This window comes from Etheostoma spectabile, chromosome 2 (assembly GCF_008692095.1).
Source record: "Etheostoma spectabile isolate EspeVRDwgs_2016 chromosome 2, UIUC_Espe_1.0, whole genome shotgun sequence".
Classification (NCBI taxonomy): Eukaryota; Metazoa; Chordata; class Actinopteri; order Perciformes; family Percidae; genus Etheostoma; species Etheostoma spectabile.
In genome coordinates, this window is record NC_045734.1 from 32013376 (window position 1) to 32040065 (window position 26690).

General features: G+C 39.2%; 3 protein-coding genes across 3 annotated transcripts in view; 2 read left to right on the plus strand and 1 right to left on the minus strand.

Annotated features, from left to right (window-relative positions):
- Positions 1 to 1834: 1834 nt before the first annotated feature.
- LOC116706697 (uncharacterized) lies at positions 1835 to 22442 on the plus strand. The gene is made up of 27 exons (XM_032543641.1): positions 1835 to 2015; positions 5357 to 5704; positions 5866 to 6081; positions 6396 to 6731; positions 6845 to 7102; positions 7600 to 7869; positions 8078 to 8338; positions 8435 to 8664; positions 9072 to 9090; positions 9925 to 10006; positions 10131 to 10191; positions 11416 to 11597; positions 11770 to 11777; positions 13360 to 13441; positions 13862 to 13986; positions 14238 to 14591; positions 15739 to 15966; positions 17131 to 17361; positions 17934 to 18284; positions 18892 to 19119; positions 19245 to 19502; positions 19714 to 19983; positions 20263 to 20523; positions 20948 to 21029; positions 21363 to 21423; positions 21632 to 21795; positions 21958 to 22442. The coding sequence occupies exons 1-26, from the start codon at positions 1964 to 1966 to the stop codon at positions 21791 to 21793; spliced, it is 5016 nt and encodes a 1671-aa protein (XP_032399532.1). The 5' UTR covers positions 1835 to 1963; the 3' UTR covers positions 21794 to 21795; positions 21958 to 22442.
- LOC116700727 (uncharacterized) lies at positions 13261 to 16515 on the plus strand. The gene is made up of 4 exons (XM_032534159.1): positions 13261 to 13441; positions 14238 to 14591; positions 15739 to 15966; positions 16206 to 16515. The coding sequence occupies exons 1-4, from the start codon at positions 13390 to 13392 to the stop codon at positions 16418 to 16420; spliced, it is 849 nt and encodes a 282-aa protein (XP_032390050.1). The 5' UTR covers positions 13261 to 13389; the 3' UTR covers positions 16421 to 16515.
- Positions 22434 to 26690, minus strand: part of LOC116706708 (complement C3) — a gene marked incomplete at its 5' end in the record, with an annotated part of 31653 nt that continues 27396 nt past the window's right edge. The window contains 8 exons of the mRNA XM_032543647.1: positions 22434 to 22755; positions 22813 to 22987; positions 24069 to 24216; positions 24424 to 24504; positions 24709 to 24792; positions 24905 to 24994; positions 25233 to 25338; positions 26458 to 26547. Coding sequence (XP_032399538.1) covers positions 22852 to 22987; positions 24069 to 24216; positions 24424 to 24504; positions 24709 to 24792; positions 24905 to 24994; positions 25233 to 25338; positions 26458 to 26547 — 735 coding nt within the window. The remainder of the gene's footprint in view (positions 22756 to 22812; positions 22988 to 24068; positions 24217 to 24423; positions 24505 to 24708; positions 24793 to 24904; positions 24995 to 25232; positions 25339 to 26457; positions 26548 to 26690) is intronic.

Sequence of the window (26690 nt, forward strand, 5' to 3'; positions counted from 1 at the left end):
AGAACATCATAAAGGACAGCTCCCACCCCGGCTCTGATCTGTTGACCTGTTGCCCTCAGGAAGGCGCTACAGGTGCATCAGAGCACGGACCAACAGACTCAAGAACAGTTTCTTCCCGAAGGCCTAACCACCCTGAACTCACATATGCACTGACTCCACTCCACAGCCCCCCTCGGCCCCCGGACTGTCTTCTTCATTGCGTCCGACTGTGCAATATTATTGTTAAACTGTTACTGTTATATAATACCTCATAGGACACTGGAATCTGTGCAATTTCATTTCATACAGTGCAATATTTAAACATTACCTTTCATTACTGTGCAATATTATTTATTAACTTAGTACTTAATCATTTCATTCCATCACTGTGCAATTATTTATTGAGTGTTAACACTTACCTATGCTTATTCAAGCTGATTATATATGTATACTTGACAGTCACTACACTTTATATCTTTGACTTTATATTTTGATATTTTATACTGTTATATTTTATACTGTTATATTCTTATATTTTTTTGTGTCAACACTGCAAAGGGATTGCTTTAATCTCGTTGCACAAGTACCGTGTACTTGTGTATAATGACAATAAAGGCATCTATTCTATTCTATTCTATTTCAGGCCTGTGTGTGATGACTAACAAAGTGTGCACAAAGAGTGTAAATTGTAATTTCCCCACTGGGGATTAATGAACAAATTAAATTAAGTAGAAACAGTTTATTGTTGTGTACATTATTTTATCTGCGGACATGACACTCTCTTCCGGAATATGATCTAACACGCCTGGTTCTGGAGCAGTTTTCCTCCTCAAGGACAGCAGCAGGTCCCAGCCACACACCTGCAACATCTGCTCATTGCCTTTGGTAAGTGTGGTGTCATCATATTGGAAGCATGTGCAGAGGTGGCTGTAATGAGCAGCAGCCACTCTCCGGTGCGCACATTCACGAATCCTACTATAGCCACGCCAAGACCCGCCCTTCAAAAGCATTCACACACTACTATTGGCCAGGCGTCCATGTTTCCATGTACAAGTCCTAGCCCCTGAACAATCGGCAAACCCTATTTGTTTATACTGTACTTATCACTTTATTACGTGCTTGCTTATTATATCGTTGCAATTATCTATCTATAAGCTTATGTTTATGAGATGTGATGACTGAATGTTTGTAAATGTATTTTTAATAATGGGGCGGGCTGTAGCTCACCCAGTAAGAGCGTTCACCCCCATGTTGGCTGAGTCCTGCAGCGGCCCGGGTTCGAATCCGACCTGCAGCCCTTTGTTGCGTGTCATCCCCTTCTCTCTCCCCCTTTCATGTCTATCCACTGTCACTTTACTAAAGGGAAAAGCCCCAAAAAATAGTCTTTAAAAAAGTATTTCTAATAATAAAAAAACAAAAAGAATCGCCTAACCCCAACCGATTGAGCTGCTATTGAAGGGTGGGTCTTGGCGCGGCCGCAGCAGGATTTGTAACTTTCTTTTTCTTTATTGTCTTGCACAATTCTCTTTTATAGTGCTGACAAGTTGCTGCTCATGCTAGTATTTGAATACAGTACTTCCCTTATTAGTCTGTCTCTGTACTGCTGTAAGTTGTGGATAAACCCTCAAGGTCTCTTTTTAAATGGTCTTTCATGTGTGAGTGGTTGTCTTATTTGTCGCAAAACTAGTTTCTCATGCTTCTTTAAATAGATTGTATTACAAAGTTCGTAGTTTGCAAAAACAAGTTACTTCTTAGTTTTTTCCACTTAACTTTTCTGGCTCATCATGCATGTAAATGATGAAAAGAGGAAGGAAGTTGGGTGTATTTAAAACAACTTGACTTCTGTCTTCTGCTCTTAGACCACATTGTCTTATCAAGACGGCCCACTTTCCAGTGAAGTTTCTAATGTGACTGACTTGATACATACGTATACGTTATTTACCTGCAGGCATGTTTTATAGCTTCTGAACTTACACCCAGAGAGATGAGAGGAGCAGCTTTGAGTGGATTGGTCGTCGTTCTCCTCACTGCACCAGGTACTGTGTTTTTATTACTATGTTGTAGGATTTTTACACAAAGTTACCATTTAAATCATTCTCAGGTCACCATGTTCATAGATCTGACCTGTAAAGTGATTGAGTGTTTATACTTAAAACTCTGGACATTTTAAGTGCACTGAGTACGTCTTCCGGCTTGTTTGCCAAAGTACAGTAAAGCTCAGTAGTTTATCAAGTTTCTAATTTTTCACTTAATATTTTGGTAACACTGCAAAGTGTTGTTGTGTACAGTAAAGATAGTAGTGAAATGTATCTAGATACATTTACTCATTACTGTACATGAGTACAGTTTCTAGGTACCTGTATTGTAATCGAGCATTTCTAGTTTATGCTACTTTATGTGTCTACTCCATTATATTTTACTCCACTTATGACATATTTTGTTTTTTTTAACAACAGGCAACATTATAATATATATTTATAGGTTAAGCCACCAGCAGCATATACAGTTATTCAAATCACCCCCCCCCCCCCTTACCAGCTTTAACATTAAAGTTATGTACATTAATGTTTCCCTAAAGAACTCCAGCGATATTATTCATTGTTCTAAAATGAGACATTCTGCATAATTCACAATTTGTCTTTGCTAGCCTACTTTAGTTTGATGCTACTTTTGTACTTTAAAGTAACGTTTTGAATGCAGGCTGTGACTTTTAATTGTAACAGAGTATTTTCACCCTGTAAGAGCCTATTGCCTATTTTATTGAAGAGAAAATATCTTAAAATAAAGAAAAGAAGAAAAAAAAAGACACTCACCTCTTTAACACAATGCAGCAACATAGTGGGGAGGATGCGGGGGAGGATGCGGGGGCGGGGGGTGGACTGTTGACTGGAAACTGATGCAAAACAGCGCGAGCAATTCTGCTTCGCCATCTTGTTTCCTTAATTAACCACAGCTGGGAAGTCCGCGCGGTGCCCTCGCGTCTCCACCACTCCATGGTCTCAAAGATGGAGTGAGCGTAGGTTAGCTTAGCTTCGTAATGTACCTCGAAGGAAGCTAATGTTGAAATATGGATACAATTACGGTATGTCGTCTACATTATATAACTCCTAACTTTGTTGGTGAGTAAATATAAATGGCTCCCCTGCACTTCCTGAGAGTCTCACATGCCATTCTGTCATTTAATTAATGTCAGACTTTTTTATTAGGCTGAATGTGATTTCTATTAATTTTTTTTAATTTTACTGAAAGTGTTTACCGGCTGCTCACATGTGGTAACCCTGTGTGAAAAATATAAAATCCTTAAGGTATGGAATCCCATGTAGGATAAGAAAAGGGAGACTCCATTAAGAGGTATTTACATTATGTAAAATAATGTTAATGGTAAGCCCAAGCCACAACTATGACTGGAAGTCAACACAGTGTACTAGCTAAATCACAATTTCGATTTATAACATAAGACCTTTTACATATACAGTACATAATCTGGACTTTGGTTTTAATATTTTTGTTTAAGCATGAATTTTTATTTTTTGTACTTTTTACTGTTATACTTTTGTCTTCCTGGCAGAGAAAGTCCAACCTTATTAGGGTGATTTCCTTTAAAAATACAGCAAATTATTTTCTAATTGAGATGGAACATTTGTTTGTCAAGGTTTTCGTAAGATAAGATAAAACTCTATTTTATCCTGTGTGAAAATGATCTGCCGCAGTTGCAATACAAAGTAGAAAGGGTGCCTAATATAAAAGTAAAAAAATAAAACTCTAACAATTAGAGATGCACGATATGAGGAAAATGGGCAAAATGTGATAACGATATCCCTTGCAATAGATAAACTGTAAAGAGAACTCAGTTCTGCCTTTCTGTATACATACATACAAAACTAATCAGAGAAAATAATTTCCAACATTCTTTCATTGAACAAATTGAACATTTATCCGGATATAAAAAGCAACACTGCTGGGTTGGTTCAGTGGTCGAGCAGGCGCACATTTCCTGAGAAGTCTATGCCTCAGCACAGAGGTCCATGGTTGGAATCCAACCTGTGATGATTTCCTGCGTGTCTCCCCCCTCTCTCTTCCCTTTCTCACCTAGCTGTCCTGTCAAACATTAAAGGTGGAAAAGCCCAAAAATAATCTTAAAAAATAAATAAATTGTGAAAGGCACCACTAAAAACAGAATGACAATTACAATTGAAAGTTTTCTACTCTTATTTTCTTTCAGGTAACACAATAAATCTCTGAGTGCTTTTTGCAGCATGTCCTGGCCATTTAGCTGTGTGCAGATTGTTCCAATTAATATCACAATCAGAAAGGTATTTATTGCCCCAATAAGACCACTTATGTGCAATTTGTCTTGGTGAAAAGTGCATACATAAACAAACATATTAAACATTAATATGATATATTATAATTATATAACCTATTGTGATGACAATGAAAAAAAACATATAATATATTATGCAGCCTTAATCACAGTAAGGTAAAGATAAGGTGCAAATTACGTGAATACGTTGACCATCATGATAACAATGTTACTTGCAAATAATAAACAGAAATTAAAGTGTACTCAGTTCTGCATTTCTGCTGCTTTTAGTATTCTGCAAAAAATGCAACAAATTGCTTGTTGAATTTAAAACTAATGAAAGGAAACACTTACCAACATTCTATTGTTCAACACATTGAATGTGTAATGTGTGTAATGTTCTATTGATATTGTCTTTCAACTAAGAAAAAAGATCTCTGAGTGTGTATCGTGATGTCGTATATTGCAATGACAATAATTAAATGATATATTGTCCCAAATCAGGTCATAAGTATGGATAACAACATATAGGTTAACAGTAGGGAGGAGACTAGGTGAGGTTGCTTATAAATGTGTACACGGTACTGTATTACTCCTGTGTTTACGTAAAGGTGCTTAATAAGAATATATATGTTTATAGCCATGATGTTGACATGTCACCTGAGTCGGTTGTAATCATAAAAATTGGATGAAATCCATGAAAGAAAAGGAGGAGGCCCTTTTTTATTTTGACTTCATGTCTGTGTAGCCATATCAACATGGGAGTAAAAAAAGTGATATCAATATCAAAAATCAAAATAACAGAGTAACCTTTCTGATTCTGAGGTTTGTAAAGCTTGTCCAGGATACTTCTCCATCGCAGCATGTTAGGACCGTGCTCCTCTTTGTCTGAACCTAACTTAATAAATGAATGGAGTCAGCCTACTGTAAGTCACCGGAGTCTTTAAAATGTTTTGACACCACTGAAACTAGTTTTGAAAAGTAGTTCAGCTCAGTTCTGGCAAAAAAAGATGCATAGGAAATGAATCTGTTCTCTGATGTTATGAATTAGATTTTGTTTTCTTCTTCTTACAGTGATTCAGAGTCAGAATGGCTGGGGAGTGACTTACTCCTCTACTCCGATCTGTGCTTTAAAAGGATCAACAGTGGAAATACGCTGCAGCTACACATACCCATCCACCACTGGTGATGTAGTTAAGGAAAGATTCTGGTTTACTAAAGAGAGTAATGATGTTTATGTGGATCTTACAACGGATCCGGAGTATTCAGGTCGTGTGCAGTATGACTGTAAACCCAACTACTGCACTCTGAGAATCTCAGACCTGAGAGAGAGCGACTCAGCTGTCTACAAGTTCAGGTTCACGACAAACCAAGATGGTGGAAGATATACTGGTTCACCTGGAGTCACTCTGTCTGTCACAGGTTATGTTTCATCTGAATATTTAAACATTTATTTTTTAATTTAATTTTTAATTTAAATTACTTTATTTTAAGTGTTCAACATCTTACGAATGTCAGTTAAATCTGTGTATGTGTGTCTGTTGACAGTTTAGTCTAAAATGAAGATTTGTTAACATATTCAGGTCTCCAGGTGCAGGTTATTGGATTCTACTCAAACTGGGCAATGCTGAAGTGTCAGAGCAGCTGTCATCTACCTGATCAACCTTCCTACGTCTGGTACAATAATGGACAGAACATTCAGGGACAAACATCTGATTCTTATTTACCCTACATTAATTCTGCAGACAGCTACTCCTGTGCTGTAAGAGGACATGAGAACTCCAGCTCTCCTTCAGTGTGTGAGTTTAAGTCTTTCATCAGTATACCACCACCTGGTGGCGCCTTTCAGCTAGTGTACTGCACCAAAACTACTGTACACTTGGGTGACAACACTTTGCTTGTAGTTTTTGTTTAACCAGGCAGGTTGTGTGCTTCTGTGTGGAGTCTGCTTCATAAAAAAACTTGAGTTTAACACATTTTGAAAAGTCTCACTCCAAGGAGGAGATCCAGTTTTCCAGCAGGTTTACATACTGAAGTACTTCCACAAAGTATTTAATTCTGTCCTCAGATGTTATGAATGTGATTGTAGTTTCTGATGTGCTCTGTATTACAGCGATGCGGGGGGAAAGCGGCTGGGGAGTGACTTACACCTCTACTAAGATGTGTGCCTTAAAAAGAGCAACAGTGGAAATGCACTGCAGCTACAGATACCCATCCACCACTGTTAAGGAAAGGTTCTGGTTTACTAAAGAGAATAATGTTTATGCGGATCTGACAAGGGATCCGGAATATTCAGATCGTGTGCACCATGACTGTAAAAACAACAACTGCACTCTGAGAATCTCAGAGCTGGGAGAGAGCGACTCAGCTGAGTACAAGTTCAGGTTCATAACATACCAAGAAGGAGGAAGATATACTGGTCGTCCTGGAGTCACTTTGACAGTAGCAGGTAATATTTTTGATGAAAGCCAGTTTGCTTTAAATGTTTAACATAAAATAAACCTTGTTGATACATATGTTGACACTTGATTCTAAAATAACATATCTGTTGGTTAATCCCAGATCCACAGCTCCAGGTACATGTGAGGACTTCAAGAGTCGGATCCCACCAACAGCCTGTCTGGGCAGAACTGACGTGTCATAACAAGTGTCCGCTGCCTAATCAGTATTACTACATCTGGTACAAGAACGGACAGGAAGTTGAAGATAAAAAACTCAATCCTATAACAACATCATATTTTCATCTAGACGTATTTAATCCTGCAGACAACTATTCTTGTGCTGTATTAGGATACGAGATGTTCCCCTCTCCTCCAGTGTGTGAGTTCACTTCTTTCTTTCACTATACTCATCTGACGGAAGATTTTACCTAAATAGTCAAGAACAAGTGCTATTCAGCTTTTACCTCTCCCACATTTCAGTTCCTTTTCATAAACATTTATTATGACCGAATTGTGATGTCAATCATTAAGCTTAATTCACCTCCCAAGCCTTTTTGTTTTCATTTTAAAGCACTCACACCACACAAATATTAATGAGAAACATTTTACCCAGATAAAAAAACAACATAGAAAAAAGTTAATACAAGAAAACTAAAAGGAACAATGGAATATTTTACCTTATTGCTATAAAGGGTTTTATTGGAGTAAAGTACACATAATGCGGAGTGTTATATATCATGACCAGTTAAGTATAAGCACATTGAAATTATTAAGAAAATATTCCCTTTGACTTTCCTTAATTTCTTGCTGGATGAATGCTTATCATGAGAATAATAATTACTACAAAATAAAATGTATGGCATTCTTATTTTCCAGATGGTCCAAAGCGTCCCTCTGTGTCAGTGAGTCCCTCTGCTGAGATAGTGGAGGGCAGGTCAGTGACTCTGACCTGTAGCAGTGATGCTAACCCAGCAGCTAAATACACCTGGTACAAGGAGAATGGAAGTCCAGACCTTCAACGTCTCAGTGAAGGACCACAGCTCGTCTTCAGCTCCGTCCTGTCCTCTAAATCTGGACAGTATTCCTGTACAGCTGAGAACAAGCTGGGGAGGAGGACATCAGCAAACGTTTCTATTAATGTCAAATGTGAGTAAAATACATCTGTCACATGCTTTGCTCTTTATTAAAGGTTCACACTACTGAGTACACATGAAGTATAGTTTAGGAAGACATTTTTAAGAAGAAGCCTGCGTTACAAGCTGTGCTGTGGGGTTCAAAGGAGTGGGCTTTTATGAGGCAACAGTGTCTAAATAAAAATGCTTTTGATCAATTTATAATCTATGTTCGTATACAGATGCTCCAAAGCTTGTCTCTGTGTCAGTGAGTCCCTCTGCTGAGATAGTGGAGGGCAGTTCAGTGACTCTGACCTGTAGCAGTGATGCTAACCCAGCAGCTAACTACACCTGGTACAAGGAGAACCAAACACTGCTTCATGGACCAGAAGGAAAGTACTATTTCACATCCATTAGCTTTAAGGACAGAGGGAACTACTACTGCAAGTCTGAGAATCAATATGGACTGATAAACTCCTCAACTCTATCCATAGATGTCCAGTGTAAGTCACGTTTTTAGTAATGCAAAGTCCTATCTAATCATGCATGATAATATTTATGGAATATGTCTCCATACATGTTGTTTACTTGCTTACCAGATGGTCCAAAGCGTCCCTCTGTGTCAGTGAGTCCCTCTGCTGAGATAGTGGAGGGCAGTTCAGTGAATCTGACCTGTAGCAGTGATGCTAACCCAGCAGCTAACTACACCTGGTACAAGGAGAATGGAGACTCACCAAAAGCATCAGGACAGATCTTCACCATCCCTGATGTTAGACCTGAACACAGTGGGGATTATTCTGTGAAGCCCGGAACAGAAGAGGACGTCAGAGCTCCACCTTACATCTGACTATTGTAGCAGGTAAGTTTTTATTTTGTTATTTATACCTACACATGTTGATGTCAGATTCTAATTAAGTGATCTGTGAGTTGAATGACTGTGTTGTGTATTGGCAGCTGATGACTAAATCTATTAAGACTGAAATCATTAAAAATAGATAGCTTGAATATCAGAACATGTCAATATTAAAAAGACATCAGCTGGGGCAAGAAACTAGAGCCAGGGTTTAACCAAACTCCCAGAGAAAACTGAAGCTGACACCAAAATAGTTACTCATTAGACCAACTTCCTGGTTTCACTTTGACCCACAGTACTTGCGGTATTTGAACGCTTACATAGTTTCCCTGTTGTCTGACTGATGTTGCCCTGTCAGGAGTGATGTCCTTATGTGTTCCCAGATTTCTGCAATTAACCTAGGCAACCCCCCCCCATGAAGGAGCTTGATTGGTTGGGGTTAGGCATTGCCGTCGCGTGGTTTAGGTATGGATAGCTGATTGGTCAGGGGATAGGACCTGAACAAATCAGGTTATGTTAACCCTTGTGTAAGCATAGACGTCTGGCCAATAGTAGTGTGTGTACGCTATTGAACGGCAGGTCTTGCCTAGTAGTTGTGAAGGTCCCATAATAACGCCACCATGACCTATAAAAACATGAAAGTCGTGATGCACTGGATATTTTACTTTAAAAGACCTGCATGTTTATTAAGTTAGGGGCTTTTTTGCAAGAAATGCAGGCTATGAGATAGGCCTAATTAATCATTCACCCTGTTCACGATTTAATATTTAAATACCTTTTTTGATATGATTTTGATTCTAATTCAATTTTGGCCCTAATCCTCTTCCATACAAGCACTACTAATTTCTTTGAGTTTTAAACATAGACTTTGTAAAATAGGTTTTAATGCTCTCCCTTCTCTTCATTGAAGCCACTATGTTTCCAAAAACAATATTTGGCACTGCCAATTTGTTTTGTCATGGTTCATGTGTGCAATAAACATTACCCCTTTGTGAGGAAAACAATTGTGGCAGAGAATCGTGATATCAATTCTAAGCTAAAAAATTGTGATTCATATTTTTTCCCTGAATCGTGCCGGCCTACAATGAGAGCATGCACATCAACTAGCGCACATTTTCATTCGTATGGGCCAGGTGGAAGGCAGATCAGAGTTCCTGAGCTTTGCGCTGCCACATTTAAATGAAACTCCCATTCAATGTCCCCTCTCATGGTACCTTTTTATCACTGTTTTCCCAGGAACATGGAAATCAGTCATCATTGGAACAATCCCTGCTGTTATCCTCATTGTCGTGTGTCTCTCTGTCTTCCTACTGATAAGGTGAGTAGATTTTGTTTGTTTTTCACGAAAGCAGTGTAAAGGAAATAGTTGAAAATCTATTTTGTTCAGTATTTTTGCAACTAAATTATAAATGTGTTCGATTTTGATAAATTCTCCTCACCAGAAAAAAGAGAACCTCCAAGCACTTAGCCAAGCCTGGAGATGGATCAGACAACAGGGAACAGGTGAGCAAGGAGAACAATTCAGTGTAACTTCCTGTGAAGCTCTGGTTCCTATGTCATTCAGTAACATTCAGTAGTATAAAGTTCAACTTGACTCCATGTGGCTTTTAAGCCACTCTTCTTCACACAAATGAATCCTCCTTGAATCTTGGCAACCAATCAAAAACAACAAATGACCATGGCCTAAGATGTGGGAGTTGTTGCATTAATACATTCTTGCATTCTCTTCTGCAAGTCAAGCACGTAGTCAGCAGGTCTTGGTACCTCGGGACTTTGTCTCTTTTGCAGATTATGTAGTTCTGCTGGCTCTATCATGGAGTGTGAAACATCCTTGGCAAGCAAGGTTCAACCCCTCCAAGTCTGTGGCCATGGTCTGTGGTTAAGATCCCTCCTTGATGTTTCCCTGAAAAGGTTTTCTGTATACAAAAATGTTATATGCTTATATCAACTGTTTGAGACCTTTAGCAGCAGACGCTGGTGGGGGTACATACCACATCTGGCTCAGAAAAGGCCTTAAAGTGCTCATATTATGCTCATTTTCAGGTTCATAATTGTATATAGAGATCGTACCAGAATAGGAAACAGTGGTTTAATATTCAGAAAACACCATATATTTGTTGTCCTGTACATTGCTGCAGCTCCTCTTTTCACCCTCTGTGTTGAGCTCTCTATTTTAGCCACAGAGTGAGGCATCACACTTCTGTACCATCTTTGTTGGGAGTCGCACATGCTCAGTAAGTACTGCTAACTTTTCAGAATCGGAGTATGAGGGCGTGCCATGCCAGCAGCTAGGCGAGCTTTATTACATGTGTTACAGTGTGACGCTTGTTTGTCTCTGAAGTAAAGGCTGGACTATAATGGACCTGTTTGGAGTAGTTTATATTATGGTGTTTTCAGTTGGAGATGGTGAGTTCCTTTTGGGGTGGGCTTTGGGCTTTTTCACCTTTTGTAAACCTATAACATGCTCAAAAAAGATATATAACACATTAAAGAAAAGGGAAAAGGCCAAAAAGCATAATATGAGCATTTTAAGATCTAGCAGGAGGAGAAAGACTTGACTATCTTGCTTAGCGTGCTGCCACCATGACTCAGAAATGGACAAAATACGGACAATGGATGGATTAATTGATGAAGAAGATGTACTACAACTTACTAGCTATTATATTAACTATTGTATCTTCTGTAATTGTGCGTGTAAATACGTCACTGCACGGTCTACCCAATCAGTCAGAGGAGCGGGATGAACTTCACTACGCCAGTATCCACTTCTCCCAGAACCAGACAGACCCTGTATACTGCAACATCAGACCAGCTGGCCTCCGCAGACACGAGGAGCAAGAAGAAGAAGACGAAGACGACAGAGTGGAGTATTCTGCTGTCAAATTTAACAGTGCCAGGACTCCGCCCAGGTGAGCCGCTCTTCTCACGGAACATTCTTCTTACTAAAATCTCAGAATGGCATGCATTTAGTAGGTATTTATTGTTGATAGGTTGTTGTATTTGTGTACTTTTTAACTTACACAGTTTTTGTATTTGTATTAGATTTATAATATATCCCCCTTTTTTATTTTTTCCTCTCAGAACCAGAGGTCAGGAAACGGGGGAGGATCCAGCTGCATGCTACAGTACAGTCAACAAAACTGCTGAACTTAACAGGAAACTCTAGTATTTCCTTTTTCTTTTACATTTTTTTTAAAAAGGTAATATATGCTAGCAGCCTCTACTTTGTTCCAGACTAAAATGGCTCAACAACTTGATTTGATTTATTGAATTGTATCAAGAATGCCTCACACATGAAAAGACATCAAATACAATCGAGGATAAAAACAGGAAATCCAGGACTTATTTCCATTGTTGTCCTCAACACGCACACATCAGGACAAGACACTTACTCAATGGATTGCCATACACCTTCGCTGACATTCATGATTATCCGAGCGTTATCCCCTGACTTTAACTCTAACTGTGAAGCCCGGCAATACACTGTATAAACTGTACATAGGTACAATTTCTTTTCTTTGTTGTGTGTAAATAAACCTATGTAGGACATTGTGTGAAATATGACATAAATACTTTATGATACACCTGTAGCTATGCATGGTGATTATTGTAAACTGTAGTAGTGGAAAAGGGGATAGGATTAAATACGCTTTTGTATTTTATATTCCTTTTTCTGGACATGTTTAATATTAATGTTTTAGATTTATTTTGGAATTAACAACATAATCCAAAGGATAACATGTTGAAGTGTGGACACTTATTTCCAACATGGTCCTTGGTGTTAAAAAATATTTTACACTTTTTGTTATTTTAATTATTTTACACCATTAAATAAAGCATTCAGTTGGCTCACCTGTGGACCCCCCCCCCCCTTTCATATCTAGCTGACCTATCATTACTGGCGCAAATGCCCAAACATAATCTTAAAAGAAAAGCATGACACAATTTAATTATATATCGCCCGACATTTCTCTTTGTGTGTATGCAGTCTGTTTCCCCACAATATTTCTCTGCTATGCTTTTGTTTTTTAACCACTTTTATTATCAAAATTGTGTTGTGGTTTTAATTATTTATTTAGTATATTCTACTACCATCACAGCTCATTATACCATTAAGCTTTTTTTTTATACCTTTTATGGCCTAGTTATTTTGTTCTGTATTGCATTTGTTTACATTTTCCATGTTCTGTTCTGTAGTGTTTTATTTTGTTTCAATAAAGAGTGAAATGCTCTTAGATCATATCCACAGTTAAAGGTTGATGTAAAGTGATGTTGCAAACTTTCCGTTGTCTCATTAGGAACTTAGGTTAAATTGTGAACTGCTGAGAGGATTGCTAAAACATTGTTTAAGATACTGGCTTGTGCATTAAAAAAGGAAGACATACAAAATAATCTTAGTGTTGAAGAGGTGGTGTGGATGATACCGGTTTGGTCGCAGCAGGTCACAAAACTGGTGTCTTTTTCTGCCAAACAAGTCATTGGCATAGTAATTTACTGGCACCTGGTCTACTGTGTGTATTAATAATGTGAAGAGGAAGGAAGTCTAGTGGGTTTGACACCGTCTGCTTTCTGTCTCCGGCTTACTTTCATACCCAGAGAGGAACGTTGAAGTAGAACGCTTCAGTGTGACTAATCTATACCTTGTATACCTTTTTTGTCTTTTTCCCTCAGTGAAGCCACACAAAGACGAGAGGAGCAGCTATGAGTTCAACAGCAGCGAGCGGTTTTGTTGTCTTCCTTCTCTCTGTGCCAGGTAATGGACATCCACATTTACATTGTAGGTCATTTAGTTCACTTACTCAGTGTAACCTTAACTGGGATTAAAAAGTATTCTAAATAAGTCCCATGATGACTGCATTTTTCAAGTCTTTGAAGAGGTTTGGTATTTTCCAACCTGGACCCTATTGTTCCATGTTTAACTTCCTTAAGGGACTGTTCATTTTTATTATTTGAGGGACTACTGGAGGACTTTTGGGATCTTTAGCCAAAATAGACTTGACCCTGCTAAAAGTTAAGTGTGATGGTGAGCAAAGCGCTGCAACAATCACAATTACTAAATTCACTTCTGAGACTTTTTTTACGCAAGAAATCAATTATCTAAAGCTCAAATATGGGCCATTTTACAACAATTGGTGGCTAATTGGAAATTTGGTCCGACTGTGTCGGAGTTCAGAAGCTCCACAGCTGACGTGACAGCCGGCGGTTGCCAGGGTCGATGGCTGGCCCCCCGGCCTGTCCACCTTCACAGACCCCGCTGTGAGCTGGCTGGAGCTATCAGCAGACTCACTTACAAGAGGCGTTTGTTTCCCCAATCGTTTGTTTAAATAACTAAACACACATATCCATAAAAGTGTAATATTTACCAATGGCAGCATGGAAAAAAAAAGGACTCAAAGTAAACTAAAAGTACCTCAAATCTTTACTCAAGTACATTACTTGAGTAAATATACTTTGTGGCATTTTGGATATTTGGAATTAGTTCTCCTGCAGGTTTACATAAAGAAACACTTTGTTTGATTTGATGTGTGTGACTGTGCTCTGTGTTACAGTAATGCAGGGTCAGAACTGGAAAGTGACCTACAATCCTCCTGAGACCTGTGTTTTAAAGGGATCAACAGTGGAAATAAGCTGCACCTACAGATACCCATCCAGGATAAATGGCCGTGATACCGCAGTTGAAAAAACAATCTGGTTTACTCGAGTAAGTGGTCGTGAGCCTGTGGATCTGAGAGCAGACTCTGAGTATTCAGGCCGTGTGCAGTACCACTGCGGTAAGAACAGCTGCACTCTGACGATCTCAGACCTGAGAGAGAGGGACTCCGCCGAGTACAAGTTCATGTTCACCACAAACCAACCAGGTGGGAGTTTTGCTGGTGAACCTGGAGTACCTTTGTCAGTCACAGGTAACATTTTCATCTGCATAGATAGAAAGATATTTATTGATCCCAAGAAAAATGGGAAAATACGGTGTTACAGCAGCAAAATCAGTCACACAGCACAGAATATACATATAGATGAAATACTAGGGAAAATATACATACATACAGTATACATGAAATAATAATAATAGGAATAAAAAAAGAACAAATATTTGAATATATACAGGATGGGAAAAAAAGTATGCAACTGCTTAAATAATGTGCTAAAATGTAAATAAACCAACTGTGCAGGTTATACTTGGTGCAGTAGTGTGGTGTCCAAAAGTCTTATCTAGCACCCAGTGATGACATGTTAAAGAGTTTTATTGCCTGTGGTACGAATGATTTCCTGTAGCGGTCCGTGCGGCATCGGTGTCGGAGTCTTTATTCTTGTTCATTTCGTTTTTTTCTTTTTATTCACTTCATTCATATTCTACACTTGTATATACTGTAAATCTATGTATTTTTCATTCCTCTTCAGTATTCAGTTAAATTATATTTATAGGATCAATTCATAACGAGTTATCGCAAGACACTTTACAGATAGAGTGGGTCTAGACCACACTCTATAATTTACAAGGACCTAACAGTTCTAGTAGTTTCCTCCAGAGCAAGCAACATTGTGACAGTGGCGAGGAAAACTCCCTTTTAGGAAGAGACCTTGGACAGACCCAGGCTCTTTGTGGTTAAGTATAGTTTTTTCAGTAGGTGTTCTGGTATTTTTTGATCTTTCATCTTATTCTTTCCATCATCTATATCTATCATCTATATAAAGTATACAGTGATGTATATACTGTACATACAGTACAAACAGATTTTGTCACAGAGATGGCGTCACACCGTGCAAGTTGCAGCTATGAAACTTTACAGGTGTGTAGTTTGTATAAAAAATAAAGGCCGAATCAAAGATGGGTGGTAGGGATGGGGCCCTCGATCAGTCAGTTGACTGTTCACAAGACCACATTATGTTATTGAAAGCTCTGAATTTGTTTGTAAAATATCTTTGAGATGACATTCTCTCTTCACGATATGTTGTTCACAAGGGGAAAACATGAACACCCATGCATAGATGATGTCAAATGTGATTCACATTAATGTATAAATAAGTTATATTTCTGTTCCTTTTTCACAGATCCCGATCTACGGGTTGGGGTGAAACCAATAGTCCACCAGGGTTATACCAAGGCAGAGCTGAGGTGTCACAGCGCTTGTCGTCTCCCTGATCATCCTTCCTACATCTGGTACAAGAAGGGACAAGAAATTGAAGCAGAAACGGCTTCTTTTACAATCTCCTTTGAGTGGTCAGACAGCTTTTCCTGTGCTCTTAAAGGACGGGAGGACTTCCCCTCTCCTCCAGTGTGTGAGTTTACTCCAGTCTTCCACTGACAGAACGCCATTGCACATTTAACCTGTGGCACTGTCAAATGACATGTTTTAAAAATGGATGAGCTCACTTCCCCTTTCTATATTAACACCATGTTTTCTCACTTCTGCTGTCAGTAGCTCAACGACAATACAACCTTTTCTTTGTTACTGCTGTGAAAAAATAGATTTAAAAAGTTGTAATGGCTCAGTAAAAAAAAAAGTTTTATATTTCAGGTGTAAATAGGCAGCACTGCCACAGAGTGCTCTACACTGACAGAAGCATCTGCGCCTTCAAAGGCTCTTCAGAGGAAATTTCTTGCACGTATAACAGTTATGAATCTATCAAATCTGCATTCTGGTTCAGTCCTGGCCGTAGTCGTCGGGGCAGAATCCTTCCCAGCCTGGAGACCTTAGTAAAGACTCCCAGTATGCAGGTTGTGTTCAGGTAGAAACAGAGAGAGGACGCTCCACTCTGAGAATCTCTGACCTGAGAGAGAGCGACTCAGCTGAGTATCACTTCAAGTTCATAACACCAAGCTTTGAATGGAGGAGCAGTTTACCTGGAACAACTCTGACTGTCACAGGTACTGATCACCAGCACAGTGAATGTGTCATATGTAGCTGATGTAATGTAGAAGAATGTCATGTGACCCTAATATTTAATAAACGGTAAGACTTTATAATAACCATTATTAATAGATGGTTTATTGATAGTTAATTCATCTTTAGTTAATTGTTATTTACCTGTTAGCAAACCGTCATTTTACTGTTAACAATTACATTCTGTTGCAACTTCATAACAACCATCCAGACACTGTTTGTAGACAGTTTACAAACCAACTAGTAACCCTTACCAACGTGTTAGGAACATCTGGTCCATCTATTGATGTAATGTTTATACATGTTTGAAAAACAGTTTCTTAAAGGTTTTCAAACATTTTTTAATCATTACTCAATACCTAATATAGTATATGAGGGACATAATGTGTGTGTCAAACTGTTAATTCACAGCAATACTATTTTATTATTTCATTGTTTAACAGTAAAATGACAATTAACTAAAGATGAATTAACTATCAATAAACCATCTGTTAATGATTATTATAAAGTGTTACCAAAATACAAAAAAAATCCTTTTTTTTTCTTTTTTTTTTCAAAGATCCAGACATGCAGGTGCACGTGCACGTAAGATCAAAATGGTTTTCTTCCTGGCCAGAACTGAAGTGTCACAGCCGTTGTCGTCTACCTGGTCATCCTTCCTACGTCTGGTACAAGAACGGACAGAAAGTTCAGAAAAAAACATCTGATTCTTATTCAGCCTCCTTTGATCCTGCAGACAGCTTCTCCTGTGCTGTAAGAGGACATGAGGACTTCCCCTCTCCTTCAGTGTGTGAGTGTACTCCAGTCTTCTTCTGACATGTTGCCATGCAGTGGAGCCTGTAACCTGGACTGTACCTCGACTGCTTCAGCAGGAGATGGTGACTAAAAAATAGCTGACAGTTCGAGGGAAAATCCTACCACTGATGGCTCGAGAGAATTTTAGACCTTTTGCATTTCAAAGTTTACATTTTTGCGTGTGCATTCAGTTCTTCTGTTTAAATTCGTGGGATCACAAAAGCCTTGGATGGATGTGGTGACTAAGCCTTTTAAACCAACACTTAGTCATTGGGGAAATTCAATTATCTGTTCTTATATTCTTCTTCTTTTGTGGTTCAGTCTGGCAACCAGTTTCTCACTTCACTCTGTTTTAGATGCATACTTGCATAGTATATATTCCAATTACAAAAAGGTCCCTCTGAGAAAGAAGAGTGGCAGATGTATGACAACATAAAAACAGCAGTGACTGAGCAAATGTTTGTCTAGTTCCTAGACTGATTGATTAGAGTTACAAGGTGTGGATAGTCGATAACTTGTGCCTTAAATAGACGCAATACAATGCTTAAAATGTGTTTAATGTTTCAGGTGTCCAAGGTGAATCCTGCAACAGAGTGACGTACACTGACAGAAGCATCTGCGTCCCCAGAGACTCTTCAGTGGACATTTCTTGCACGTATAACAGTTACCAAGATCAAGTTGAATCCAAATTCTGGTTCAGTCCTGAGCGTAATCGAGGGCAGAATCCTTCCCAGCCTGGAGACCTTAGTAAAGACCCCCAGTATTCAGGTCGTGTTCAGGTAGAAACAGAGAGAGGACGCTCCACTCTGAGAATCTCTGACCTGAGAGAGAGCGACTCAGCTGAGTATCACTTCAAGTTCATAACACCAAGCTTTGAATGGAGGAGCAGTTTACCTGGAACAACTCTGACTGTCACAGGTACTGATCAACACAAACTGATGTATTAACAGCAGCAGTTTAACATAAGTCACCCATGGCATACAGGCTGATTAATGGCTTTATTCAAAATCCTTTTCAAACGCTTTGTAGATTAGGGATAATGCAATGCAACAAATAACTTTTGGATTACATGGTTGTGAAAAAGGCTTTGGCTAGTGTGTAGGTTTTTTAAAACTAGTTAATCAGGAAGATTACTTTCTTTAATCATGACACTTAGTGGTTGAACAACTGCTATGTGTCATGGCTGAGGAGGATACACAGCTAAAGAGCTTTTCTGCAACCCAAAAGTTGTAATGTATGGCTTGTAACTGAGATATACAGTATTTACAATGTTTAAACCTTTTCCTTTTTTTAAAGTGCATCAACAGAAAGTGTTGCAAAAATATGGGTTACAAGTTTAAGTGAAAAAAACAGTAAAAAACAGATTCTCAGAGGGTTTATATTAACCTCCATACCCACTTTGGTGCAAGGTGTTAATCATTTAGATTACAGATATCTCCAAGTATTTCACAGTAAAGACTTGCTTTAAAGATTATCGCTTGTGTGTGATGTCTGTTAGCTAACGCCATTTTCTCCTCACATCCAGCTCTCCGGGTTAAGGTGAGCAGAAAACTAGTCTACCATACTTATACCTATGCAGAGCTGACGTGTCACAGCAGCTGCAGTCCAGCTGATCTGCGTTCCTACGTCTGGTTCAAGAATGGACGGAGAATCACGAAGGAGCAAAGTTCTTCATATAAAGACCGGTTTTATCTCGGAGACATCATCTCCTGTGCTTTGAAAGGACATGACAATTACAGATCTTTGCCAATTTGTGAGTTTACTCCACTGTGTACCTAACAAAAAATGTATATCCAACATCCACGTCCACGACCCAGTGCCACTTTGGGTGTAATATTGGCTTCTCCACCTTATAAACATTAATGTTTTCTACTCCAGATGCTTTGAAGATTCCCTCTGTGTCAGTGAGTCCCTCAGGTGAAGTCATGGAGGGCAGTTCAGTGACTCTGACCTGTAGCAGTGATGCTTACCCAGCAGCTACTTATACCTGGTACTTGGAGAAGCAAAAACTTCTCAACAAAGAACCACAGCTTGTCTTCAGTACCATCCTGTCCTCTGACTCTGGAGAATATTACTGTGCAGCTGAAAACGAGCTGGGAAAGAGGACATCTGAACCCATCTTTATTAATGTGAAATGTGAGTGAAATTCAGTTTGTACTAGAAAATACATTTTCTGCAGAAAATGCTTGTGAATGATAGTCTTTCTTGGTCTTCAGTTCTGCTTCATAGGCACAGTCTGCGGCTGTACTTAATTGAGCAGCTCCAGTAGCTGCTTAGGGAGAGGTTTAATTCACTACTGGCAACATGTGGCTGATTGTATAGTCAACTTATGTCAAATCATCTCCAGATGGTCCAAAGCGTCCCTCTGTGTCAGTGAGTCCCTCTGCTGAGATAGTGGAGGGCAGTTCAGTGAATCTGACCTGTAGCAGTGATGCTAACCCAGCAGCTAACTACACCTGGTACAAGGAGAACCAAACACTGGCCAGTCCACTTCATGGACCAGAAGACATCTGCTATTTTCCGTCCATCAGCTCCAATTACAGAGGGAACTACCACTGCAAGTCTGAGAATCAACATGGAGAGTTATCCTATAAGTCTGTATTTATAGATGTTCAGTGTAAGTAGTAAACATTTGCACTTCTCTTAGGCTAACACCGTTTTTAAAAGTAGGGATTAGTGGGTTGATTTGTGCGGTTGGAGAAGTAGAGCCCCCTGTTTCCAGGGAACAAGGAAAAAATTGTCTCATGTGACCATATGTTTGTAAGAGTCCATTTATGTACTACATAATGGAGGTAGAGGGACACAAAGATGTGTGTACATTTAAGTTTAAACCTGTCCAAACAAGCAGGATGTTTGCTGACATCAATGATTTGGCTCCCTACATGTTCTCCTCCAGATGGTCCAAAGCATCCCTCTGTGTCAGTGAGTCCCTCTGCTGAGATAGTGGAGGGCAGTTCAGTGACTCTGACCTGTAGCAGTGATGCTAACCCAGCAGCTAACTACACCTGGTACAAGGAGAATGAAGACTCACCAAAAGCATCAGGACAGATCTTCACCATCACTGATGTTAGACCTGAACACAGTGGGGATTATTCCTGTGAAGCCCAGAACAGAAGAGGACGTCAGAGCTCCACCTTACATCTGATTGTTGTAGCAGGTACGTTTCTTTTAACACACATACACTGCAGCCCCCACCCCTCGCCAAGCTCCACAGACCTAATTACTACTAAGATTGGTAAGAATGTAGTAGATAAAAACACCAGCCATGACTTTTGGTTTTGACACACTGAGCTTTTGCAGACCTTTTGGACGCATGTTAGTTTTTTTCAATTTGCTTAAGCACTATTTTGAAAGCAGGGACAATTTTTTACACACAATTAGGGGGGGTGGCAGTAACTCAGTCTGTAGGGAGTTGGGTTGGTAACCAGAGGGTTGTTGGTTTAAATCCTATTATGGACCATCCCTGAATGCTATGAGGAGTAGTCAGACTCCAAAGCGAGACGACTCTGAGGCCAATGGTAGTGTACAGCTCGCATCAGCCTAATTAATTGTCAGCATTGTCATTTGATCACCACTTCTAGGAGCATGGAAATCATCAGCGGTTGGAACAAGCACTGCTGCTGTCCTGGCTGTCATACTGCTCTCTGTTTTTATGTTGGCTAGGTAAGCACCTTCATCGTCATTGAAACAAACATGACTCAAACATGTCAACTTGGATCTTATTTTTGTAAAGGTTTTGCAATACATTCTGTCAAATAAGGCAAGAGTTAACTTTAAATGTCAGTGGTAACCATTATGTTAACACAAAACTATGGATATAATAGGTTGTAACAGGAAGTCTGTCTGTAATCTGTGACCGTTCGGGGGGTGATTTTAAAGTTGGCCTATAATAATATGTTTGCTTTAAATGTTTCCTTTCATTAACTCAGTGAAATCATTAAAGTAGACAGTTTGTCAGACTTAAATAATTTATGAATTTAATTTTTTTCTAACCAGAAAGAGGAGGGCTTCCAAGCAATCACCTGAGCCTAAAGAGAAACCAAAACCCAGGGAACAGGTGAGGAAGAAGAGCTGAACCAGACTACTGGGTCACATGGGAAAGTTCTTCATCTTGCTCTCTTTCCAAAATTCTATGGGACCAATTACATTGGGCTGCAGCAATCTACTCCCCACCTGTAATGATACTTCCTGGAACGACTGGCTGCGGATAGGCCACCTCCGGGAGAGTAACTTTACTGTAAGTAACTGTAATCTTGTCTCTGCAGTATCTAACTACTCAGAGAGCGCTGGCCAGTGGGCTGGAGGACATTCACTATGCCAGTGTCCAGTTCTCCAAGAAGCAGCCAGATTCCCTCTACATCAGACCCGCTCGGCTCCACAGACGGGAGGAGGGAGACAGCGTTGTGTACGCTGCGGTCACAGTTTAGAGGTGAGCAGCTCCCCTCACAGGAACAGGATCCTGACTTTGAGATTAGAATGACATTAGCTTGGACACATCTCATCGCTGTTGCATTTGCCTGATGCGGTTTGATCATTTATTGTCTTATCTATTAAAATCCCAGATTAACTTTTTTTCTCCTTTGAAAACCAGAAGTCAGACGGGGAGGATTCAGCTGCATTGTACAGCACAATCAACAAAAAACCCGCTGAACACAGAAGGAATCTCCAGCCTGGTATTTATATTGACTAGTCTGTTTATTTAGGCTGGTAACCATTGATTGTATATATTTCTTTGTGAAAATACAGCATTAAGAAAACCATACATTTCAATTTTACAACAATACCAAAATTCCTTTTAATTGTAAACTTAATTTATTTTACATGTCTTTTGGGAGTCTAATTATTTAGAAGTACATTTTATGACACCATGTTATTTTGACGTTTTAACCCCCAGCAGATACAACCCTCTACACTTGATTGTTGTGTGTAACAATCAAACTTGACCTGAACTAAACCTTAGTATGAAACCTTTTCACTTGAAATGACTGTGTCATTGTGAGGCACTTTGGTGCAAAACATGTTTGCTTTAACTGCCCTATAAATGAAATAAACTTGACACGTATGCAGGATAATGAAGACGGGGTCTTTTGCTACAGTTTGTTGTATTAATCCATCCTTTTATCATCAATATGTTTTATTTTAGCTCATATTACAGTAGGCATTGCGACTGTTTTTGTGTTAACTATTCTATAAAAGAGATAATACCCCTTGAGAGGTCAGTTTATTTTTCTTTTATTAGTGATATTTAGTTATTTCTCAGTGTTATATCATTACAGTAAAGAAAAACCTTATGGGTATGTTGCTATAACAAACTCCACTTCAGTTCTTTTTTTCTACAATGAAAACACAAACAAATTATTTAAATGCCATTATTACTCCAGCTTAAACCCTAAAATGATCATTACATGTTTCTGTGAACAGTTATTTGACATCTTTGCAACAAAACATCACATGATAAAGGTGTGAGGTTGCGGCTCAGACGCGTCTACACCCTGCAGGCGTTGACAGACAGTTCCTCCACAGTATCACTGAGGCTCTTGCATTTAGCCTGCATGCTGGAGCACTCTGCAGACGTAGGCCAGCGCTCCACCCAGGTGTCTTTTCCCAGCAGGTAGATGGCTCTGGCAGACAGGGAGGAAGAGACGAGTTGGGACTGTTAGGAGATATTTCTGCTTGTGCACCTTGCCTCAAAACGGCTAGGAAACATTGCTGGTGCCACACAGATGTCTTCTTTATTTAGTAGTATTATTTTTATGTTTTAAGGTACATAACAGTGACTAACGTTTCAATGTAGAGTTGCATCGTTAGGTAATTTTGTAAAACAGTCATGTTTTTTTACTCTGCACTGTTTGGTCGTGCCCTGGTTGTACCGGATTATTGAGGTTTGTAGAAGTGCAGAGAACTCTCTCTCTTCTACTTGGCTATGATACATCTTTTACTGCAGTTTCATCATTTAAAGAATATCACCGGTGTAGTTTCTCTGTCCTTCAGTCACTAGTAATAAATTATACCTTCACTTTACCTTTACATACTTATTACTTACTCTTTTACAATCTGTATACTTATACTGTTTACACTAGTGTATTCATTTGCAATTACTCTACCCCTGTCTAACACAAATGCGTATTACTTTATTTCATCCCTGTTTTTCAACTTCTGCAATATTTTATGTCTGAGATTCTTATTTTGTTTTTTTTTACTGATGTTATTTTCTTTTTCTACATGTTTAATGAGCAGTATTGGAGGAGACCTGAGATCAAACATTTTTACTGCCAACGACTGCTTCTTTGACCTTCTTCTACATTGGTAACAAATTAACTGAAACTAGCAAAATAAAAATAAAGGAACCTTTTTACTGTAAGTCAGAGTTTGTACTTAGGGGGACAATAATGTTTTCTCGTTGTGATGCAGAAAATAGTACAAGTACATTAATTTATTTACATGTTCAGGAAGGCCTGACATTTAACCAACTGGCAACAGCTGACAGTTTACATCTCATCATTTAGCATCCAACTGGTTCTACTTTGGTAGCTTCATATGATGGCGGCTAGAAAAGATGCGTTTGCCAAATTTGAGAACACAAACTCATCCATGTTTAGTCAGAACCTCCAACTGTCACTTGCACTACAGCCAACTTCACCTCCCACATTTGTCACAATGTTTTGTAACAAGTATACATTTTTCTTTTCTTGCTCTTTTTACCTGTTGGTGTCACTATCAGTGTTCCAATGGTCCTCTTTGGGGCCGATGATGAGGTACTCGGAGCCCTGCTTCAGGTTGATTCCATCCCTGCAGCCTCCGTGAGACAAGAAGAACCTCGTCTGACCCACTACGACTCCTGCCTCCTCACCTGGACGGTAGGAGGGCGAGATTCAGATGGTATATAGAATATGGGTCCATCTGATAATTAATCATGCAATCTGTTTGAATATTCTACATTATGAGGCCATTGTGAGGAAGTATCTTACTTAGTAGTTAATAGTGAACACTCCTATTTCAAAACAACAAAAGAGCTGATAACCATAAAAGACAGCCCTCTATAATTGCATCGACTCACCCAGCTTGATAATTTGCACGATCTCCATCTCATATTTGTCGTAGTAACTCTGGCTGACACTCAGCACCTTCACCTTGAAAACTGAAGCACAAGAAAATCTCATAAGGAAATTCATTAATTGAAGGTAGATTGACAGTCCCCCCCCCCCCTTAATATTTTTCTGTACAGATTCTCCTATGTACTAGATTCAGCGCAAATACTTTTTGCAAAATATTAAAAATAATTATTGATCCTTTTCTCTGCATATTGTACCAATTGTATCAATAGCTGGAGTGTGTATCATACCGTGGTGTAAAGTCTTGCAGGCGAACACCTCTCTTTCTTTATTGAGGAAGTTTTCACCGTCTGTTTTTGGGACGCAGCAGTCACCTGGACAGTATGAGAAAATGTATTTACAATAAATCCAGAAATTGAAAGTAACAGACACCATGAATACAAAGGTGTCCACTTGTCCATTGTTGCAGACACGTGCACACGTTACCCTGCGTGCAGCGGCAGACGTTGTCCCTGCAGATCTGAGCGAGCGCCTCTTTGTCCTCTCTGGGAGTGTAGGTACGACTGCAGCGGTGATCTGAGTGTGTGTGAGAGAGAGAGAGAGGGGTACGTACAACACCTGTCACCATCATACTAAAAGATTCAATATACTGAAAGATAATATTAAACTGGACATACTCTATAAAGTCAAACCAGGACCAAATCTGCCTGGTATTTTGTCTGTTTGGGTCTTTTACTGATGTTTAAGATGTTTTGGTAGTGAATTATTTCTTATATGTGATATGAGCTGTGATGGTCTGAATGTGTTCTCCCACCTGGGTTGTAATACTCGTAGACAGTCACCAAGGATGGCTGGAGGAGGCCCACTTTGAAGTTCTGCTGAAGCCTGAAGATCAGGATCTCTGGCTCTTTGTGAAACACCTGAGAGGACAAAGGGGGATAATTAAGTGCACCAGAGAAGAGAAACATTATTTTTGTAAGCTTGAGCTCCAAAATATGGGGTCATTCTCTAAGATCTGAGTATTTTGCGTAACAGTGCTGTGCAAAACATGGAAACTCCTTCGATTTAGTTGCTCCAAGTTTTATTACGCAAAGTTATCAAGATAATACAGACCTGGGGCCTCATTTATAACACCTTGAAAAAGCTGCATCAAGCAGAGTGAAATTTGCGGTTGTAACATTCCTCCCAAAAGTCAGGATTTATAAAGAATTTCCATGTGTAAAAATGTGCAGAGTTTTCCACAACCTTTTGAGCATGCGTGTGATGGTGGGTAATGCTCCCAAGGCTTTGTAGACTGCATTTTAGTGACTTTTGATGGTAACACGAAATATCACATGGATAAAGTACTCTGGATGCAGAACACACAGCCAGCATCCAAAACACCTGCGCCACTTTTTTTTTTGAGGAAACAAGAAATTCAATAAGTGTGTGTATATACAGTACATGTATACACATAAATATAAACAAGATTTTTGATAATTACCCTGATGAAGCCAATATGACTCCAATCCACTACCAGTTTTCAGGACAATAAATGAATAGCCCTACAGTTCCCAATGGCCTGTGTATTGCAACCAATCAACAGCATGGCAGATTTGGCCTTGCTGGAAGATTTAGAAACCGCACCTCGATCTCATAATCACTAAATCAGATTTTTCCCCATTTTTCCGTTTCATGATTGGTCATCAAGGGCTCCTTTACATGGCTGGAATATTCATTGATGTGGATCTTGTTAGGACAAATATGGGACGACCTTAGGAGGAGTTTGAGGCTCGTGCACGACCGCAAAAGGTAACACATCCGTATTTATAATGAGAAGATTGTGTTAATGTGTGTGCCGCTAGGTGTAATAAATCATAATATTGTTTTTGCATACGAACATTCTGACTTTTTGGCACATAAATAATAAAAATAGAACAGTTTTATAAAGGAGACTCCTGTTTCTTGAAAAAGGCACAAAAATGGTGACATTACCAAATGTACATACCGACTTCAAGAGACCAGTTTTTACTTCCTTCTGGTTGCAAACAATGTGTTACCTTGAACAGGTGGATGATCAGAGAGCCTCGGTCACTCAGGTTATCAACAATCTGGAAGTTACTGATGTAACGGTCCACTGACTTCGACAACTGGACAAACACAAGAATGTACAGAATCAGTTAGCAAGCCTGGCCTAAACATGTAGCCAGTCTCATCTTACCTATCGTGTGTCATTATCCCGCTTAAGAAAACATCAAATGATACATGTGGCCTTCAAAATGTACTTCTGTTT

Excerpts from the sequence above, each read along its gene's own strand:
- LOC116706697 (XM_032543641.1), top strand. The coding sequence starts at position 1,964 with ATGAGAGGAGCAGCTTTGAGTGGATTGGTCGTCGTTCTCCTCACTGCA. Across the intron at positions 13,442-13,861 it reads CTTCCTTCTCTCTGTGCCAG|AAGCTCCACAGCTGACGTGA; the intron begins GTAATGGACATC and ends GTCGGAGTTCAG. Across the intron at positions 20,524-20,947 it reads ACATCTGATTGTTGTAGCAG|GAGCATGGAAATCATCAGCG; the intron begins GTACGTTTCTTT and ends CACCACTTCTAG.
- LOC116700727 (XM_032534159.1), top strand. The coding sequence starts at position 13,390 with ATGAGTTCAACAGCAGCGAGCGGTTTTGTTGTCTTCCTTCTCTCTGTG. Across the intron at positions 13,442-14,237 it reads CTTCCTTCTCTCTGTGCCAG|TAATGCAGGGTCAGAACTGG; the intron begins GTAATGGACATC and ends TCTGTGTTACAG. Across the intron at positions 14,592-15,738 it reads AGTACCTTTGTCAGTCACAG|ATCCCGATCTACGGGTTGGG; the intron begins GTAACATTTTCA and ends CCTTTTTCACAG.